Genomic DNA, 21,988 nt, shown 5'->3' on the forward strand with positions numbered 1-21,988 from the left:
ACTTCCGGCAAATTTAGATTTGCTCTGAAAGTTAGTCTGGCAAAGAGCTCATTCAAGCCCATTTCCAATCTGTCGAAATCGAGGCACCAATCAGAAACGTTGGGGCGGGCTTTACAGGATGACGACAGCGCTGGGATTTTGAAGCAGATTTTGTAGCCTACATTACAAAGATGGATGCCGCCGTCGAACATCACTCGTTTGAATCAGCTATCGCGTCTGTTTTAAGCGATTTGAACGTTTCCTTTTTGTTAAAAACCGAGCAAAGAACAACACTCGGAGAAACATTCTCCGCCGCTCTGCATACGTCATCTCCTTCATCGCTCTGATTGGTTTTAGGTCTATCCGCGACGTCCGTTGGTGACGCCCCTCTGGAAATGATTTGTCTGACGCTTTGCCAAAACATAACTCAGTTACAACTGAGAATGGTCTGGTTTTAACCAGGCTAGTTGTCTTTGTATCTTATTAGCAAACCTCATTTCAGTAACTCAAAATTATTGTAAATAACTGTAAACGAAACATTCTTGTTAGTTGATAAGCTGTTATCTGATTAAAAATGGCAAATCTTTTCAGAGATCACACCGGCAAGATAACGGACATCATAAATCCCGATAATGCACTTAGTTACTGTTTTTGGCTATAAATGAAATGCCAACTGCAGGTGTGTTTGCCTGGCAGGTTTGTTTGTCGAATGTAAACAACACATGTGTTCGTGAAAGTCAAGCTCTTATTATTGCTACACCCTGTAATTGAGAAACACCCAGAGCGCTTGTTCAGACTGGATAATGTTTGACTCAGAACACAAACACTACATGAGCAAGCAAAGACATGTCTGAGTGCTCTCCCTATCTCTGTATACCGAGGACATGATACCCCACAAATAATATTTCTTATGGTCAAAGTATGTAATGTGCACTATATATAGCCTGCAATTTAAGGCATATTTTGTGCCGTTTCATTGAGAAAATGTAGCCCAGTGCAAACCAAAACAGAGAAAAGCTAATTAACCAAGCAACCCAGAAGACTGGCAGTCAAAGCTTGTCTGGATTTACGTTCTCCAGCTGGGGACCCCTTTATGACCACCTCTGACCCTCCTGTCCCACAAAGACCGGGGCTGTAGTCTCAGTTAGGCTGTCCATGTGTGGGAATTGCTTCCTTAGAGGGAGTGGTTGAAAAAAAGAGGAGAACAAAGAGAAGAACAAAGAACTCTTTGTTGTAGTTCCCAAAACTGCCCATCATTTAATCTAATGTAGCAAGATAATGTTTCTCCGATGTCTAATGTGTTTTTTTCAGGAATAATGTTGCAGATTTTAGTTTATAGGATGAGCATTTCCTGACTTTTCCAAGCTTAGTCATTATAACAAGTGCTCCCTATCATTATAACAAGGACAGAAATATTACTTAACTCTTCAGTCTTCAAGTTATTGGGTTGTTCATACAAGCTTTCTACATACAGTTTTGAGACTTTATAAAAATAACATAAAGATGAGTTCCTGTTGCATTACTTGGCAAAATGTCCCATCTTCCTCAGTGCTTCCACCCCCACCACCTCCCAGCTTTCATCAGGGTGAAGTTGTTCTTCTATTACTGACTAATAGTGTCTCAGCCCTGAATCAACCTTTGTACAAGGAGTCTCTTTCTCTCTGTCTACTCTTGTTGTTTTTGTAGTGCAAAGAAAGACCATTCTACCTGCTTTAGTAGGAACAATGAATGACTCGTTCCCTTTCTCCATGAGGAATGTTTACTCGTGAGGGCCAGTAAAGGTAACTTAAATTTAGGGCTTCAGTAGGCAACTTAGTCAGCAGCTTTAGATTTTTATTTATGATGCTGGAGAAATGTTTTTCATCCATTTGATCATGCATTGAATTTAAATGTTCTTCCATAATATTCATCAACCAATATTTTTGGTTTGATTATAATTTGTGTATATCATCTGTCTGAATATGTATAAATTCACTGTTAAACAATTTAACACTCGCATAATGTCCAAATCTTTAAAGTACAAAGATGACTCACAATACTTGCTCCAGTGATGAACCAGTGACTCATGCTATTGATTTAGCAATGCTAGCCGCCTAGCGCTCTCACGATTTTCCACAGAATTTTGCTAAATAAATTTCAGAGTCATCAAAAAGTGTGGATGAATGGTCAGCATTTGACTAATGGCAGTTATGATGCCAAATGAATTACATTCCCACCCACAATTCTGTCACAGCTAAATATAACAAATGATGCTCAATGCTCAAATATTGGAAAAGCCTTTAGAAATCATTATTTCTGAGCCAAATCCGTTATTTAAATGAAATAACAAAAATAATGTTCATTCAAGGTCAAAGGTACAATGTATGTAAAATGTGCTTGTTCTAATGATCTAATATGTTTGGATCTTAACACACTGTAGATTGTCAGTCTGCTATATTCAGAGCCGATCCGCCCTATACGCTCACTACGCAAGCTGCGTAGGGCCCCGCAAATTACTCAAGGCCCCGCCTCCCCCTCGTGTCATAGCGCGTCAATTAATGTTTACAACATCAATGACAAAATGAAGCGAAACTATCCTTCTGGTCACAAAAAGAGGGGGGAAAAACATGAGTGAATTGCGGAAACAACAATCAGGTAAACTTGTGTTCTCTCCTCTCCAAGTTTGATGTCAGCAAAGTAAAGTTAAGTTTATGTGCATTTCTATTGTGTTTTTTAAAGTGCAACGGCTCGGAAAAGATAACCGCGTCGCGTGTGTTATCATACGTTCATATGCGCGTGCACGAAATGAAACGCGCATTTTTCAAGCAGAAATATATGTGGAGAGAGACCAGACATACTGTAGCCTACAATATTTGGGCCTGAATGATGACACTCCTCATCAAATTACACATTATACATACTTTTAAAACAAGACACTGATTATCTAGTCTCAGTCAATGTGTAGTTAAAAACTCTAAACAACTGCTTATGCAAGATGGAAAGCAATGTATTGACAATTTGACATTGATTGACTATTGATTTATAGGCTATATTGAATTTAAAATGTTGATTAGCTGGACATACTGGTCAATATGGATGCACATCCCTCAGTAAATAATAACCATAAATCAAGAATTGCTTCAACATGCATACTAAAACAAACCTTTAACATATGGCAAGCCATTTTAGCTTTTATTCATTCACAGTTTATGCATTTTTTATATCAAGAATTCATTTTTTTTTTTTACTATTTGCAATGTGAATTCTTGATTATTTTTTACTAGTAGGGCCCCTTAGTTACATTTTTATCTACCAATGTCTATTTCTGATATCAGGAATTACATGTTCACTTGTACAAAAGTTAATTCTTGATTTCAATGATGTCATCACTCACGGGGATTATTGATATCTGCAACACAATATTCACTTGTTATCTTAATATTCTATAGAAAATACTCTATTCAATAAATATCATTCTGTTCTATATTATTGTACTTATTCTTTGACTGTTTGGTTTAAAGGAGGGAGGATTGTATTGGGAGAACTGAAGTGTCAGGTGTGACTGTGGCAATGGCAAATGGTTTACATAGCTCACGGCTTCACGGGTCAGGTAGAGGGCCCCTTAGCAGAATTTAGCTTAGGGCCCCAGGGAGGTCAGGATCGGCACTGGCTATATTATTGTAATGTTGTATAAACTGTGTCTTTATTGGTCTGAAACATAATCTTTGATGCAGAACGATACATTGTTAATCATTACAGTGAAAAAATGCAATCTGTCCAGCTTGAAGCAGAGGGCCAACTGCAGACTGTGACCAACAAAAACAGGGGAAACCACAAGAGAGCCAATAGATCCCTGTAAAGATATAATCTGCATGTGCTCATGCAAGCAAGATGGCATGACAGATGTTGCCCACAGAAGACCTTTCCTGGCAGGACGTCACTTGAAGCATGGCAGACAACGCAAACATTTTTGGAGAAGAAAGTAGTCAGTGTTAACAGAAGCATATGAAGCATTAATACAACAAAGTTCTGTATTAAGCGGCTCCATCAAGCCTGAAAGATTTGAATAGGAATTTAATGTTGACATCACACAAAGATGTCCAAAGAAGCCAGAGTCACATGAAAGACAATGGAAATGTTACTTATTTAAGCCTGTACAACCGGTATTTAGTTTGTAATACAAAGTTATTTTCGTAACAAGATTACAATGAAAATAGATTTTTTTTTTTCTAAATTAATTTTGTTGTACATGGACAAAGTGTTATCTGTGGCTTCAGAGGAAGTAGAGTTTCGCATTCAAGGCGTTCTTGTGAATAGTTTCCCCACTGAAACCCTACGATTCTCTCAAGACAGCTGGAGTGTGACCAGATGGACCGGTTGCCATGTCAACCTCTTGATTCCCTCTCACTCTTGTGAAAGTGGGCTGGTCATAAACAAAGCTGAATGTCATTACGAGATCCTTCTGCCTCTCTCTCACATTTCAGTAGTTGGGAATCATGTTGGGCAATATGAATGAATGCCACTCACGGATCAATCACTTGCATGGGGCACATATTTGAAAACTGATTTTTTAAATAATCATTTATATACACTATACCGTTTAAAAGTTTGGGGTCAGTAAGATTGAAATTAATACTTTTATTCAGCAAGGATGCATTAAATTGATCATATCTGACAGGAAAGACATTCATATTGTTAAAAAAAGTTTTCCATTTCCATGCTGTTCTTTTAAACTTTCTGAAATTTTTTATCACACAGTACAGCTTCCACAAAATATTAAGCAACACAACTGTTTTCAACATTGATAATAATAAGAAATGTTTCTTGAGCAAATGATCATTTTAAGGATCATGTGACACTGAAGACTGGAGTAATGATGCTGAAAATCCAGCTTTGCCGGCACAAAGCATCGGTGATAAATGCAGCATTGGTTAGCATTTAAGTCTTTAAAAAACATATAGTAGTTAAACATAGTAATGTGTCAGCTTAGAATTCTTAGCCAGGAGCAGCTTTTAAAGGTGTGAGTGCTGACTTTACACCTTCACACGTGAGTCACTCATATTGAGAAATATCAGCACATCCTGTAGCTGCAATGAGCTGATCATTTATTTTGGATGGTGTTACAAAGAAAGAGGTGAGAGTTCTGTGGAGGATACAATGTCTACAGATAGTGTTCTTATAGCCTGAGCGATTTTAAATATTTTATGCAGTGGATGAAGAAATCATCAGATCTTCTTTAAAACTTCTTTAGAAACTTCTTTAAAACTTCTAACATCTTTAGATCCCCTTTAAAACAATCAAAGGTTTCTGTATCAAAATGCCTTGCTCTGCTTTTCACTCAATTGTCACCATGCTGTGGGGTCATGTGGAAGAGTTTAGACAGAGATCATGAGACTGATCCAGCGTAGTCATTAATCATGTATTTATTATAACTGAGTTTATGGAGATGTGATGCTTTATGGCTCAATGCCAGTCTGGGACTGGTCACCAAACATTTAGTTCACAGAGTCGTGTTTGAGGTTTAACCAGGAATAATAATAATCATCATCATCAATTTTAGATGCTAAATATATATATATATATATATATATATTCCACCAGTTATATTATGGATCATAGTATGACAAGCATCAGTCAGCTAATGCAAAATTGGAAAACCTCCTGACATTTTATGGACCTCTATTTCCATCCCAGCTAAGACAAATATGTTCTAAGAACATTTTGCTAATCTTCTTGTTAAGTTATGAAAATGTAATTACTAAATGTACACTAAACATTCAAAACGTCCAGTTTAAAAAAAAAAGTTTTTTAAAAGAATGATTATTATTAAATAACAGATAACTTTGAACAAATGTTCTGTTAAAGTTACTGGAAGGATATTTGTTCATAACTTTGAGAGAACCTTGCCAGAATGCCAAAGTTCTGAGAACAGTCCCTGTTTACTGGGATTTATATTTATTTGGTGTGATAGTGAACAGGTTTTAAAATCTTTTGCATTGCGCCTGTTAAGAAAAGGGAGACAGAACTGTGAGCAGATAGTGTTAGTCTAACACAAGCTCTTCTCAGAAGGACACTGCTCAGCAGTTCAGCCCACACACTATCAAGCATGTAGTCAGCACTTTTGCTGGAGAAAAGCAATGACTATAACAGGTACCCCGTTGTAACATCCAAGGTAAAAAAAAAAAAAGGATGCCATCTAGTCGAGAAGACTAGTAATAATATTCATGTTAATCAGATATTGGTTGTGTCCGAACTCGAAATCTAGAACACAGTTCCAGTAGTGGGATTGAATGTGAGATTGAATAAGTGCACTCAATAACGTCCACAGTGGTTTCGGACAACCAAATGGCTGTTCCCTCAAATAGTGCCTATTTAAAGTCTCTATGAAAAGATTTTTGGCTTTTAGTATGAATATGTTAGCCTTACTGTTATCTAGCTAGTGTGCTCCAAAACAATGACAACATTCTCGTTTAGAAGACCAAACCCAACATTGAAAATGAAAATCAGGTTGATGTCAGAATCCAACGTCAGATTGACGTCAATCTCCAACGTTGGACAGACGTTGTATTGTGGTTGAACATCAGAAAGGTTGGACAGAAACCAACATCAGTCGGGTTCTGACGGCAACCCGACTTTCATTTCCAACCAAAATGCAACCCCTGCAACCAAAATAATCCCCTGACTGACGTTACTACTTTCTACTCAAAGACCTTGACAGAATTGTAGTGGAGTAAAAAGTAAGTTGAGTTTGTTTTAGCAGAAAAATCCTGCACGTTTTTAAATCACGACTTAAGACGCACTTTTATTCATTGGCATTTAAACCTGCTTGAGAGTTGTATCTTGCAAAATATAGTTTTCTAGTTTGTTTATTGTTTTAAATTTTCTTGCTCGTTGTTGTTTCCCATGTTTTTACAACTGTGTCTGAAATTATGTTAATGTCCAGCACTTTGGTCAACCTCGGTTGTTTTTAAATGTGCTTTACAAATAAAGTTGGTATGGTATGGTATGGTATGGAAGTAGTTATACTTTTGCCCCCTTGTAGATTAAATTTTGTGTACATATGTTTTTTTCTATATATTTCATACTATCAGTGAGCTTTGTTTAGCTAGCCAAAAAAACTGTCAATTTTATGTTTTAGCCACAGATGGCAACAGAGAGCAAAGTCTCAATTATCTCTAATTCAGTGACCACTGATCAGGGAGTCGGCCATTTTGAGGGCTGTCTCAATCGCAAAATCAATGAGGATGTTGAAATAGAGTCACCATCAGTGACCCAATGTGTAGTGAGCCAGGGTTGTCCTTACCAGTGCCTGAATTCGTGTACACGATATACTGGTTCACAACCTCGGAAGCTAAGGAGCTGATTGAGATGCTCATCTGTTTGATCAGGGTTGCAGCTGAACTTTGCAGGAAGGTAGATCTCCAGTATAGGCTAGTATATGCTAATTCACACTGCAGACCAATGCCAACAGTCACCAGATTATAGCACGTCACTTCTCAGACATTCTAATTCTGATTCAGGATGTTCAATTGGCAAAAACAAGCTCTGACAGAGGCCAACAGACTACAGGGGTTGCACACTGATCCAACAAAAGTGTCTGTGAATGGCCTTTAGTCAGTATTGAACACTGATGTTTTAAATATAGCTGAATGCAAACATACATTCCATTTCTGTTGTGAAAACAGACCAATAAAAATATACTATTGTTTTTTTATACTGTCTTAAATTAAAACTTAATGTCAAAACTTTTAAAGAAGTGTGAAGTCCGCACACTGAAAATTACTGCTCCAAAATAATTTATTAAAAGGCAACGTTTTAAAGAAATACAAAACCGAAAGACAAATTAGAAACATCAAGAGTCAATCAGGGAAAATATACATTTATTTTGTAATGAGGGGTTAAAAGGTTTAAAAAATACAAAAAGGGCAACGTTTCGACCCTCGGGTCTTCATCAGGCACAATGATGTGGCATTTGGGATGTGCACACCATTTGTGTATTTTTTAAACCTTTAAACCACTCATTACAAATTAATGTATATTTTCCCTGATTGACTCTTGATGTTTCTAATTTGTCTTTCGGTTTTGTATTTCTTTAAAGCATAAGCTTTAACCTACCCCCCCCCATCTCTCTATCTTTCTCTCAAGCATTAGTGTGACTGCTGCACCCAAAGCCGGTTTGTTTACTCAACCATGCATGGAGTCGTAGAACTTTAACCTTTGACCTGTGACACTTCTCACAAAAAGTCTCCTCCGAGCAAATAGAGCTGCTTGGCCTACAACCCCCAAATAAGTGGCATTTTTGTGCAGATCTCTGACCACCCCCCTCTCCAACCCAAATCCAGATTTTATAGTTCCTAGAAGAAGATAAAAACTGGCACTGAACACTTTGTACATCATTAGGCATGTTGCTCTGAATGGCTGCGGTGAGCTCAGGGCAAGACAACCAGGAGAGCCTGTTAGTGAGAGGAAGTCATGCTCTTCGTTATATTCATTATGTTACATAACATGTTAAACTGGTTTACTTAAAATATGATACAGCCTCAGCTATAAACCAGAGAATGACAGGTTTTTTACTTTAAATATATGAAAGAATCTTGTACACGTCAAGGAGATTTAACAGCCAGGCAAACAGGTGTGCATCACCCCACCTAAAAAAAAAAACTTAAAAATGTAACAGTGGTGTTTGCGACGTTGCATGAACCTCACAGTAGGGCCTTTGACTGCCTGTCATATTGGAGGTGAGCCAGAATAAATTGGCAAAGTTTAACTTATTTATAGGCTATTATTATTATTATATATAGACTATATTATATATATATAACAACCTTCAGTTGAGAGATTTCCCGGTGCAAAATGTAGTGCTGACGTGTTAGAGAGATGTTACAATAACCCACACTTCTTGAGACACAACCTCTAAAATAACTTTCTAATGTTCTCATAATCAAGTCTGTCAAATGGCATATGTTCAAACACAATCATAGAATTTGGTTGCAACACGTTATTGTATGTGTCATCATGGAGAACTTTCCCAATTTTGCAATTTCCTTTGCATTTCAAAAACGGTCATGAAAATGATGTTACATGTGTGTCCTGAGTTTCCCCCCGTTCATTGTGTATTTGGTTTAGTCCTGTGTTCATTTTCCCGCTCCTCGTTTGTGTTCAGTTCCTTCACCTGTGTCTAGTTAATTTGCCCCAGCTGTGCCTTGTTTCCCCTATCTGTTCTCTGTGTATGTAAACCCTGTGTTCCCCTTCACTCCTTGTCGGTTCTTGTTTGTGTATGGTGTGTTGCTGTCTCCCGTGATCCTTGTTTTGTTATATTGAGGAAAGTATATTTGAATTGGACCCGTTGACTGCTGCCTCTTCATCTGCCTGCACCACACCCGTAACAGAAGAACCGACCTTAACATCGATGGATGCAGCAGTCCAAATCCTTCTCCTGTCTCAGGAGGATCAGTCCCTCGAGGCCCACACACAGAGGTATTTGGACTTGGTTCCTCTAGTTCATTTTTATGACACCAGCCTCTGTGTGTTCTTCCGGGCAGGCCTCAACGCTGAGACCAAAGCATGCCTGCCTGGAGATGGGCCTCGGGGGAACTTCGCTGCCTTTGTGGAGTGGGTATTGGCGAGCTGTGGCTCTCCCTTCACCATCGGTCCAGGGGAAGAGGAGGAGCTTATTGACTGGGACACAGAGCTTCCGCCACTGATCCCACCCAGCCAAGCCCGCACCGCTGGTTCCTTCCAGCCCAGCCAAGCCCGCACCGCTGGTTCCGTCCAGCCCAGCCAGGCCCTCACCGCTGGTTCCGTCCAGCCCAGCCAAGCCCGCACCGCTGGTTCCGTCCAGCCAAGCCCGCACCGCTGGTTCCGTCCAGCCCAGCCGAGCCTTCACAGCTGGTCACGTCCAGCCCTGCCGAGCCTGAGCTTCCCTGCAGCCCTGCCGAGCCTGAGCTTCCCTGCAGCCCTGCCGAGCCTGAGCTTCCCTGCACGCCTGCCGAGCCTGAGCTTCCCTGCACGCCTGCCGAGCCTGAGCTTCCCTGCACGCCTGCCGAGCCTGAGCTTCCCTGCACGCCTGCCGAGCCTGAGCTTCCCTGCACGCCTGCCGAGCCTGAGCTTCCCTGCACGCCTGCCGAGCCTGAGCTTCCCTGCACGCCTGCCGAGCCTGAGCTTCCCTGCACGCCTGCCGAGCCTGAGCTTCCCTGCACGCCTGCCGAGCCTGAGCTTCCCTGCACGCCTGCCGAGCCTGAGCTTCCCTGCACGCCTGCCGAGCCTGAGCTTCCCTGCACGCCTGCCGAGCCTGAGCTTCCCTGCACGCCTGCCGAGCCTGAGCTTCCCTGCACGCCTGCCGAGCCTGAGCTTCCCTGCACGCCTGCCGAGCCTGAGCTTCCCTGCACGCCTGCCGAGCCTGAGCTTCCCTGCACGCCTGCCGAGCCTGAGCTTCCCTGCACGCCTGCCGAGCCTGAGCTTCCTCCGCTGGTCCCGTCCAGCCCTTCAGAGCCTTCTCCACTGGTCCCGTCCAGCCCTTCAGAGCCTTCACCACTGGTTTCATCCAGCATAGCCGGGCCTTCACCGCTAGCCCAGCCAGAGACTTTCCACGTCCCAGAGCCTGTCCCAGAGCCTGTGATTCCCCCCAAGAAAGTTTTGGGGGGGGGGGGGATATAGGCCACCTAAAGGTGCGTCTCCGCCATGGCCACCCCAAGGGGATTCTCCGCCATGGCCGCCCGAAGGGGATTCTCCGCCATGGCCGCCCGAGGGTGCGTCTCCGCCATGGCCGCCCGAAGGGGATTCTCCGCCATGGCCGCCCGAAGGGGATTCTCTGCCATGGCCGCCCAAAGGGGATTCTCCGCCAGGACCGCCCGAGGGGTGGTCTCCTACTCCGCCATGGCCCCCTGACCAGCCTGCTCCGCCCTGGAGGCTTCCTGCTCAGGGTAGGCCACGCCATCGTCAGCCTCCAGGGCGCCCACCCCCCCCCCCCCCCCCCCCCACCCCTATTGAAGTTATACGGCGCGAGGACGCGCCTTTTTGGAGGGGGCGTTATGTTACATGTGTGTCCTGAGTTTCCCCCCGTTCATTGTGTATTTGGTTTAGTCCTGTGTTCATTTTCCCGCTCCTCGTTTGTGTTCAGTTCCTTCACCTGTGTCTAGTTAATTTGCCCCAGCTGTGCCTTGTTTCCCCTATCTGTTCTCTGTGTATGTAAACCCTGTGTTCTCCTTCACTCCTTGTCGGTTCTCGTTTGTGTATGGTGTGTTGCTGTCTCCCGTGATCCTTGTTTTGTTATATTGAGTAAAGTATATTTGAATTGGACCTGTTGACTGCTGCCTCTTCATCTGCCTGCACCACACCCGTAACAAATGACAGAATGAATGAACTAGTAACATTATACCTGAGATTTTGAATGATCTGTGACTATATAATATTTAACACCTTTTAAGCAAGCAATTCAAATATACACTTTACTGTTAAAAAGTTTGGGATAATATATTTTTTTTAAAAGAAATTAATACTTTTATTCCGCACAGATGCAAATGTAATAATTGATCAAAAGTGACATTAAAGACTTTTACATTTGTTAATAAATTAAAATCAATGCTTTTATTTAAACTTTCCATTCAAATAATCCTGAAAAAAAAAAATGTTTGCACAAAAATATTAAGCTGCACAACTGTTTCAATATTGATCTTAATAAGAAATGTTTCTTGAGCACCAAATCAGCATATTAGAATGATCTCTGAGGATCATGTGACATTTTTTCAGGATTCAGAAAGTTAAAAAGAACACTATGCTTTGCCATTCATCTTTGCCATGACAAGATTTCCATTACACGAGAGTAGATGTTAAAACTTCATGCTGATTTGTACTCGGCTTTCGCCAAGATAAGTAACAGTAAGACGTAGCTTTACAGTAAACTATGCTTCTCCATCCATTTACCCTTCTTTCCATATGGTGGTGTGACTCCCCTTCTGTCCGGCGTTACAAAACAAAAATACATTACATTTTAAAATGTATTTGAATAGAAAACAGTTGATTACATTGTAATAATATTCCACAATATTACTGTTTTTACTGTATTTTTTTATATATAAAATAAATGCAGCTTTAGTGAACATAAAATACTTCTTTCAAAAAACATTAAAAAAATTAAGGCACCAAACCTTTGAACGGGAGTGTACCTTAATATTAATTTGTTAAAGATCTAGCTGTTAAAGAGAAATATTCTAAATATATTACTTGAGTAAGTGGAAGTTAGTGATTAGTGACATTTTATTTATATGCAAGGCATTTGATCACTAAAACGGTACAATACAGTAAAATATAACAGGGTAAACATAAGGAAAAGCAGGACCTTGTGTGTCTGGGGCTTTCCACAGTTATTGTGTGAGTTTATATTGTTGAATAAAAGAGAGCTAAAAGGCAGGAAGTTCTTGTTGCACAATGACAATTCAATTCAGGAACATCTAAGGGGATATACACATTTGTGTAGCCTAAGAGTTGAGAAAAACTGAGAAATACAGACATTTTAGTTTCAGTGTAGGAAATATTCACCAAGTGTGCTTCAAAAATATGAACCCACACTATTCCGCAAAGTATTGTAAAATATTGTGTTGCTGAGTTTGATTCAGTAGAACAGGGGCACAGGAGGAACAAGAATCAGATAGGGTGGGACAGAGAAAGAGAGAGGGGGAACAATAGAGAGCAGGGCAACAAAAAGTCACTCCATTTCCATCTGAAAGGAGTTCCCCAGCTTGGGCCGCTGAGAATTGAAGACGGAAATCATTTTCACTTCAGCGGCCGTCTCACGTTCTCAAGGAAAGTAGAGGTGGCATTGAAATGTCTGCATAAAGCAGCAGTACAGAACAAGACACATGAATCATATAAATCATGATCGTCTGTTGCATGTCTGCATTCAGTGTAAATCTACTGGCAATCAGGTCATTTAAGATGATGTTCTTTTTTTGTCATTGTTTTTTGTTTCATAATTTTTTTGGTCAATTTACGGTTTTAGCCATTATACTTCATGGCAAAATCGTAGCATCAAAGGGTAAAGCTGTAGACAGAAAAGGAAAGTGTATTTTTCACATATATATTAACCAGTATATTGTCTATATCTTATGGCTATACTACAGAAACATAGAGTATTTTAATGTTTACTGATTGGCCCCAATGACTTCCATTATAAGCGCTTCACTGTAACCCAGATTTTTGCTATTTTTCTTTTAAAGAAAAGGGGAGACATGTCAAAAATGATTTTTGCAGTAATCAACATAATGCCAAAAGTAATGCCGATTTAGCTTGAAGCTGAATTTTTCCTTTTTACAATTTCCAATGCTGTTATCACAAGTGTTTCATAAGCAATGCTATCAAATGAATATAATACTCTCAGCTTAATTATCTGATTCTCTAATGTCCCAAAGTTATAGCTTAGACATCCTACTAAGCACAAACAATTCAATGATTGTATAATGACCTAAAAACATAAAATAGTAGAAGAGGTGGGTGTGGGATGTGACCCAGATTTCTCCCCAGAACAAAAAGTCTGTTGGGTGTAGCTGCTGTTTCACACTTATCAAACATCCATTTGTGGTTTCTGTTACGATGATACAAAGTCAAGGCTTAAGAGAGGGAAACCTTTCAAAAGCCTTTTATGCCTGAAGGATGTATAAGCTAATATTTCATTTCCAGCTTTCTGAATAAACAATAAAGTCATGTATCATGGATCTTTTCTTCATTGCTCTATTTTCCTGAAGGCCGTGTGTATCTTCAATAGTTCAGTTCTGCTCATGAGTGCAGTGGACTGGTGATGTCGAACGCCGGTTTGTTTATTCTGGGTCTGACAGGCACCCTTTGTCATTAGATTAAAGACCTAATTAATTTGTCTCCTCATGACTGCTGGTGCAATGTGTTTTAGATTGTTTTCACACTTTGTTTCTCATAGATTAATTATGCTGTATTTTGTGCTGGGGGAGAGGTGGGGTGTTCCAGAGGTCTCTTTCTCTGAAGCCTACAGTAAGCATAATAGCAATTATATATAGTTTTTGAAAGAAGTCTCATGCACATCAAAGCTGCATTTATTAGATCATCAAAAATACAGTAAAATCAGAAAAGGAAATATACAATTTAACATAATTAATATTTTCAATTTGAATAGCCTATATTTTAAAATGTAATTCGTTCCTGTATTTAATCCTAAACTGAATTTTCAGCTTCATTAGTCTTTAGCATCACAATCCTTCATAAATCATTCTGTTGCTGTATGCTGATTTGCTGTTTAAGAAACATTTCTTATTATCACTGTTGAAAACAATTGTCCTGCATGCTTAATATTTTTGTAGGAAAAAATATTTGTTTTCAGGTTTCTTTGATGTAAAAGAAAAACATTTACTTGAAATATAAATCTTTTGTATCATTATAATGTCTTTACTCTCACTTTTGATCAATGTAATGCATCCTTGCTGAATAAGTTAATTGAGAGGAGTCATAGTAGAGTTTACAACTCAAGTGTTTCACTTCAGCCCCAAGCAAAGTCTGCATGTGCAGCCAAGCATGCTGGGAAAGGAGGGTGACCTGACTTTAGATCCAATGGGAGAATCCAGTCCAGAGGGCTGGATAAGGTATAGGCCAAATAAGAGGTTTGAAATCTGCTGTTGTTTTACTTGTATTGGGAATGTAAATGCTTAATGCTTTTTGATACTTGTTTTGTGGTAGAACTAGCCTGATGGTCATAGAGGGGGTTGTGGGTCTCATGCTGTACTTCTCTCTCCCGAGAGAGCGAGGTCACAGGCATTGATTTGCAGCCATTTACTGAAGGTTTCTTCTTTCTGTTGTGCTATTCCCTCAAGGAACCTGGAGATAGCCACCCACCCACCCTTGCCCCCCGACACAGACACACACCCATTATGTGTCTCAGTCCCCATCCCCCTCTCGAGGGAAATGTAAACAGCTTTCCCCTCCTCCGTAGATTTCTAACTAACATCTCACATCTTTCTTTCAGGCACCTTCAGTCTCTTGCACAATTTACACATATGAGGTGTGAATTTGATTGACAGGAGAGCAACATTTGATTCTAAGATGGTCCTCCTAATAGCTTCATGGATTTATATGCACATACTAACCTATATTTGTATAAAGTCAAACTTCAAAACAATAAAAGCCAACAGAAACCCAAAACACAGTTGAGAAAACAGACCATCAGCACATTCAGCAAAGAAAAGGAACACACACAATTTAAAACACACACATTCACAACATCTTAAATGTTCTTAAACAAACTTATAAGTTTCTTCTGATTTGGACAGAATTTGACATTCAAATTATTTTTTGCTTCGAATCATAACCAGAACAATCAACTTTTCTGTCAACAGTTTTAGTTCCAACACATGCAGAATAGCAATGCAATAAGTGGAAACATTAAAATGCTCTGTTGCAGTTTTTAACAAGATTTTTTTTTTCTGACTCAACAGTTGCTTATTTTTGTCACAATTTCTATCTTTGTAAGAGGAAATTCCTCTACAGTAATCATGTGAGACATCTCGGCTGAAACAGTTACTGACAGAAGATTGAGAGAGATTTCTGGAGTTTTTGCTGACATGTCCATCTTTACGAAGGTGTGTTCAATTGACTTGAATGTAAACAATTATAAATTAAAAATTGTATATTTTCGAGTCAATATTCCTCACGTCCACATCATGCATTCTGTTAAATACTGCGGGATACTGGGATAGTAAAACAACTATTGCTCTATAACATCTGAACTTAACCTGATAAAGTTAAAGCTGCAGTCCGTAGCTTTTTCCCTTTTTGTCGCCATCTCTGTTCGAAATCTGTAACTGCAGTGATTCGCGGAATTATCATCTTTACGTGGGTTGTAAATCGGCATGAAACAGCGCGGATGAACACAGTGTTTTGAGGCGAGTGGTGCTGTCAATCACCGCGCTGTGTGGATACTGTCATACAGAATCACAGATTCACTTTTTGAAAGTTTGACCAACATAAGAATTTTCACCGGAAAATGTCTTCTGAACAAGTAAGTAAAATCCATTTTTGTTCTGATCAACTAAGGGGGGAAAAGCATTCGACATGATAAGCTTCGTTAGATTTAATCAACGCGATTTACAGCAACCGTGCAAATCATAGCCTACTTTGTTCTCAAATTGTTCATGTTAAAAACATCAGCATTGCGTGACTAACGTTATTTAATGTGTTTTATGATTACCTGTGTAGTTCAGAATTCATATTCTCCATAATAGCTAACGTTAAACGAGAAAGGCACAACAAAGGAAACTCCATGACTGTGTGAATTAAGAAAACGTACTGTTACACGATTGAACTATTGAAATGTCTTAACTTACTTGTTCAGCAGAAAAAGCTGTCTCTTCTTCCGTTTCGAACCCCTTCAAAACACGGAGTTCACGCGCTTTTCAAAAGCCCCGCCGATGTGTATCCTTGTGTTCGCATGAGACGGTTTCTTTCTCTTTCCACCTTAAATCCGAAGTACGAAGTCTTTTGGGTTTTATAACTGGTTAATCTCCAGTTGACACTTGACACTGATGATTGTTGTCTGGATCTTTCTGGATCCGCCATAAGTTTAATCATGTAAAGTGCTGCGAGAAAAGCCTATCTCTACATCTCCTCACGCGCAGTATAGCCGGCTAGCCGAAACTCCTTCTTTATGTGTACGGGTGTGACGTAATGACGCAAAGACATGCTCGAATTTCCCGCGAAAACCCACCAGTACCACTGGAATTAAAATCATTATTACAAGCTAACCGTTTTGAATCTAGCTATGGCAAGCAGATAGTTTTGAACACTGGCTGAAGATGGGTTTTTTTTATAATTAATTTGGATTATTTTTAACTTAAAAAAGTTACGGACAGCAGCTTTAAATATTAAGAACTAGTCTTCATAAGACAAGACAAAATGTAAAGATTGCCTTCATGACCTCATTATGGCATCATCTTCTGCTGTCCATTTGGAGGAGCACAGGGAATTGCCTTCTGTCTCCACAAAAGCCTCATGTGAAACCTGATCTTCATCAAAGTTTCATGTGTCTCTTATCATCTCGACTATCAAATCAAGACAAATTACTCTTACCATCAGCTAAACCCTTAATAGGAGAAAAAAATCTTACTTTTTTCAATTTGTAACAACAAAAATAAATGCTTTATTATACTTGTATGTTTATTTAGTGTGAATTGATGGGAAATTTGATGAGTGAAGACCACGCTCAAAAAGCAAACACACATTATTGTATAGGCCTAATACAATGATTAAAATTTAATCTTTTAGGTAAGACCGTGGAATTTCGGTATAACTGTGGCTGTACGTGACCAGGCAGTTTTCTTAAATGGGATTTCTGTATAGACTGACCATCTCTTCCCTCTTGGGATGAAACCTTAGAGTTATATGGGATAGAAAGACACCATTGTCAGCATGGCATGGCTGGAAAGGGGGCTTATTTTCTTGAGCTAATATAACAAAGAGCATGGGTATCCAAATACACACTATTTGTGAAAAACATATTACATTTAATGTGTGTGTGTGTTTTGTAGAAACCTGTAAAATATGTAGATAATATCGAAGGATAACAATTCACCTATCAATTCAATTTTTGTGAATTTTGTTTAATTCAAGTGTGCTGAAGGTAAATATTTTCCAAGCTCAGAGTCCTAAGAGTGGAATTGTGATTTCAAACTTGGCCTTCCATAAATAAGTTTAAGTAATAGGCTAAGCTATAATTTATGCATTGAAGTTATCATTATGGCTTTCTAAAGCTTGGTAGCTCTTATAACTCCACTTTAAGAGACTGAAAAAGCCCAAATGATTTGTTTCCTACTTGTGAAATTTCCAATGAATCTATATCTAATATCTAACATATTGGTACAAAAGACAATCTAATCACTATTTCTTTGAAAACCATAAAATCGGAGGTGCAATTCATCCATACAGCTGAGCTGACCTCACCTTTTACCCTCAGATCGACATGATAAAGAACATGAGAGAAGATGTTTGCTTTAACACATTTTAATTGAAAAATACTTCAGGTTTCATTTTGACTCTGTAACACACTGACAGTCTAATATCTGATCTACAGTGTTGTACACTATCTTGGTAAGAAAAAAAGTGCTTAGAGGTGGACCGTGTTGCAGGCAATGCCCTGTCCATCACTTGAGTTCTTCAGAGTTCCTGTATCTTCATGAGGTCTCATACTCACTGCAGGCTCTGTGAAGTTACAGCAATTTTGTGAATTACAAGGTCCTCAAACCTCAATTTCCTTCTGGGATTTTGAAGCTACAGTTCTCGATAATGTTCTTAGAAGTTCACTCTCTTCCATAAGAGTCAAAATAAGATATCAAGCATTCCATGAAATGTTACAGCAGTTTTCACAGTGCTTCAGAGAACTCCTTCAAACTGATGACCAGGCTATGCAAATAAATGGCAGCTTAATCAGGACCAGCCCTTTTATATTAAACAAATAATTTCCATTTTTTTGGTTCACCTGCGCCATCACAATCACATGCAACATAAATCCAGCTTGAGAACAACCAACCATTCAGATGAATGTCAACAGTGCAATGTTGTAATGGCAAACCCAATGACTCAGGCCATCAGCAATGGAAAAAAGGCAGGTTCAGGCTAAGAGAGTTATCGCTTCTTCTTCTGTTTGAGGCTTTTTCGTCGTTTGACTATCATTTCATACAGTTTGTCCATGCCTTCGTGAAGCCCCTCACCGATGATGGCACAGGCCGGTTGGATGTGGTATGTAGTGGCAGGCGTGAGCTCCTGGAGCGCGAGCTGCTTCTCTATGTCAGCCACAGACAAAGATTTCGGCAGATCCTGTTTATTAGCTATGACTAAAAGCGGTGTTCCTTGGTTTTCAGCAAATTTGGTCACTTTATGGAGCTCTGTCTTGGCCTCCTCCAGCCGATCCACGTCTACTGAGTCCACCACATAAATAATGCCATCAGTGCACCTACTGTAAGATTTCCACAAGGGCCGGAGTTTCTCCTGCCCACCAACATCCCAAAAATGACAGCTTATTCCTTTGGCCGTGCCATTACTAAGCTTGATCTTTTCCGTGTTGAATCCTATTGTGGGTACAGTGTTGACAAACTCGTTGAATTTCAGTCTGTAAAGGACCGTGGTTTTCCCTGCGGAATCCAAGCCAAGCATCACTATATGGAGGGACTGAAACGCGGATATATTGGAGAAACTGTTCCCCATTTTGATCTCCTCGTTAGCAGGGGTAAAACCAAAGCAGACCCCCTCGGCACCAGCGATTCGACCAAATTCAGACTGGATGTGATGGAGTGGTCATCTCGTGCTCGGTAAACACTCCTCTGTGAGCGGAGAGTCTCCGCAGTAACAGCTCACATCAACATTCCCACCACAAACTGTTTCAAATTCCTCCAGACGTCTCGGTGTTCAGTCTCTCCCGGACCCGGTGGTCGTCACATTAGCGACGAATGAATGTGATCAGAAATGTGTTTTAGACATAACACGAACGTGTCTGCTCACGAGGTGATGGACACAAGCGAATGTATGATAATGAATGAAAGCCAGCAGTGGCCCTGCAGCAGCTGCTCCTCACACTGGAGAAACTCCGCCCGCATTTGGAAACTGAAAAACAAACCCCTTTTATGGCAAGCCATTTATTCCTTTAAACTAACTAGTAGGCTATACGTTTTTGTTACTAGCAATTATTTTTTTTAAACACTTGGTAGTCCACTAATGACTATCTTTTTCACTATTAAATATTAGACTTTTAGATATGACCTAGGCTATTTAACCAGTAGCCTGCACTAATTCTTTGTTTACAGTAAAACTCATTATATGGACAATTTGAGTCTACATAAAGAAAGCCTAATTTTTGCTTTATTATTATTTTTATTAGCTATTATTTTAAAATGTGTGATGTTACCTATCTGCAACCTAAATGTATTTTGCCATGTAAAACATTGTGTGCTTAAATGAAGCTAATAGTCAATGAATTATTTAAAAACAATGCACACACAAAATGTACATTATTTTTCAATAGTTCAATGGTCGCTCATTAATTATTAATTACGTCTATATCTAATGAATAATAGGCTAGTTAGTGATTTCGAAACACTCTGAAAAATAAAGTTTCCACGTTGTTTTTTCACTGCGATGCCATAGAAGAACAATTTTGGGTTACCCAAAGAACCTTTTAGTAAAAAGTTTTTAAAAGAACAATGTTCTTCTTATTGTGGAAAAACATTTTAATAGCCTAATCTAAATATCCCTTTTCCTCTATAAAGAACCTTTTGTGAAATGGAAAGGTTCCATTTCTTCATGGAACCATCAATGCCAATAAAGAACCTTATTTTTTAAGAGTGTAGCCTATACTGGCCAGTAATACAATTTAAGTAAATAAGTTATAGTAACAAAAATAGTTCACCACTAGTTGGTTCTAATCTAAGGATTAAATGTTTAAATGGTTTTCCACACAACCTTCCTCAGCAGTCAGTGCACAGGACACAGGTTATTCCTAGTTTTCATGGAAGATGTGTTGCATTCGTAAAGAAACCAGGGTGCGTCAACAAGGTTGTACCGATTTGTTCAGAAACACGTTAGGAACAAATACTACATTTTAGACACGTATTTCAACATTCATCATCATTTAAATAAGATAGGCCTACTTAGGCCTATATTGCCACAGCAAATTTGAATCATTATAGCATAGCCTGATAACCTATAGGCTACCTCTTCAAAGTGATTAAATTTGTAATTCCTCTGGCCAAAATCTTTTCTAAAACGAGCATTTTCTCACGGTTTTATTTCAGTTACATTGCGGATATTGTTATTGTTGGTATGTAGCGCCACCTGCCGTTCATAGTAGGTACAGGGTGTTTTTCAAAACCCAGCCTTTCAAATTGACCCCGGAAAAAACACGGTCAATAAAAAAAAAAGAGTGTATCTCTATGTGTACACCGGTCAGAGACTGGTTGTTAAACTTCATTGCATTTGGTGACACTGTAGCTGGGGCCTGAGACCAAAAACGTAAGCAATGTAACACTTTTCACGGATGAGTGTTGTGGCATGCTATCAAATCAAAATTGTCTAAAACCAGTCCTCATAAAATTAAGAAAAGTCATTAATTCACTAATTCAGACGGGTAATTAAAATTGTTGACAAATCCATTGGCAAAAGTATTTATCAACAGATCGGTGCAATAAGGCAATTAAGAAAAGGAGCACTGAATTGGCAAACTATCATAGACTGAAAAGTTAAAAGCACTTTCCGAATTTTAATCAGAAGAAAGATAATAACCCAAAGGAACCAGCATCAACAACACAAAAATGACAAAAGTTTATTTTACAAATGATAATCATTAATGTCGGGTTTAATTAAGGTATCATACAATTATTGCTCATTGAACACAACTCAGATACGGTTTGGGCAACAATCTGGGTATGTCTTTACTGAGTAAACCTTAGGCTTACAACTGTTTGTCCACTAGATGGTAGATGTGATGGAAATGTTGGAGAAATTACTGGGAATGAGAATTGGCCTTATTTTGTAATTACCCAATTGCCTATTTAGGCAGTAAGAAAATGATTCAGGATGTAAAATTCAATCATAGACTATTTCAAAACACCATTCTTTTTTAGCATTGGCATAAAGAGAAAGAAAAATGAAGCAATGTACGGAGGAAAGTAATTTGTCTTTGTCCTCCTGAAATGAGGAGAAAAAAAAAAAAACTCCAGTGCTCACTGACCCAAGGAGGAACACAGTTTATTTATGGCATATCACAGGCACAGCAAATGCAGACACATTCATAAACAGACTTGACTGTTGCTTGACTGTATCTTTGGAATAGCAGGTACAACTGTATAAAATCTTCACAGTTAATTCTACATGTTCATTACACACAGGGCTGTTGCTAGCAGGGCGAAAGGTGGTGATTATAGGGGACCCCGGCTTTAGGCCCCGCGATTTCAACCGAGGTAGACCCTGAACGTGATTTCATCTGAGGGGAGCCCCCCCTGCTTCGGAACGCGATTTGAAGGGGGCCCAC

General features: G+C 39.4%; 1 protein-coding gene across 1 annotated transcript; it reads right to left on the reverse strand.

Annotated features, from left to right (window-relative positions):
• Nucleotides 1–18,181: 18,181 nt before the first annotated feature.
• Nucleotides 18,182–19,555, reverse strand: arl4cb (ADP-ribosylation factor-like 4Cb). The gene has a single exon (XM_056251916.1). The coding sequence runs from the start codon at nt 19,168–19,170 to the stop codon at nt 18,592–18,594; it is 579 nt and encodes a 192-aa protein (XP_056107891.1). The 5' UTR covers nt 19,171–19,555; the 3' UTR covers nt 18,182–18,591.
• Nucleotides 19,556–21,988: the final 2,433 nt, after the last annotated feature.

Source organism: Rhinichthys klamathensis, unplaced genomic scaffold (assembly GCF_029890125.1).
Source record: "Rhinichthys klamathensis goyatoka isolate OS25496 unplaced genomic scaffold, OSU_Roscu_1.1 h1tg000090l_1, whole genome shotgun sequence".
Lineage (NCBI taxonomy): Eukaryota > Metazoa > Chordata > Actinopteri > Cypriniformes > Leuciscidae > Rhinichthys > Rhinichthys klamathensis.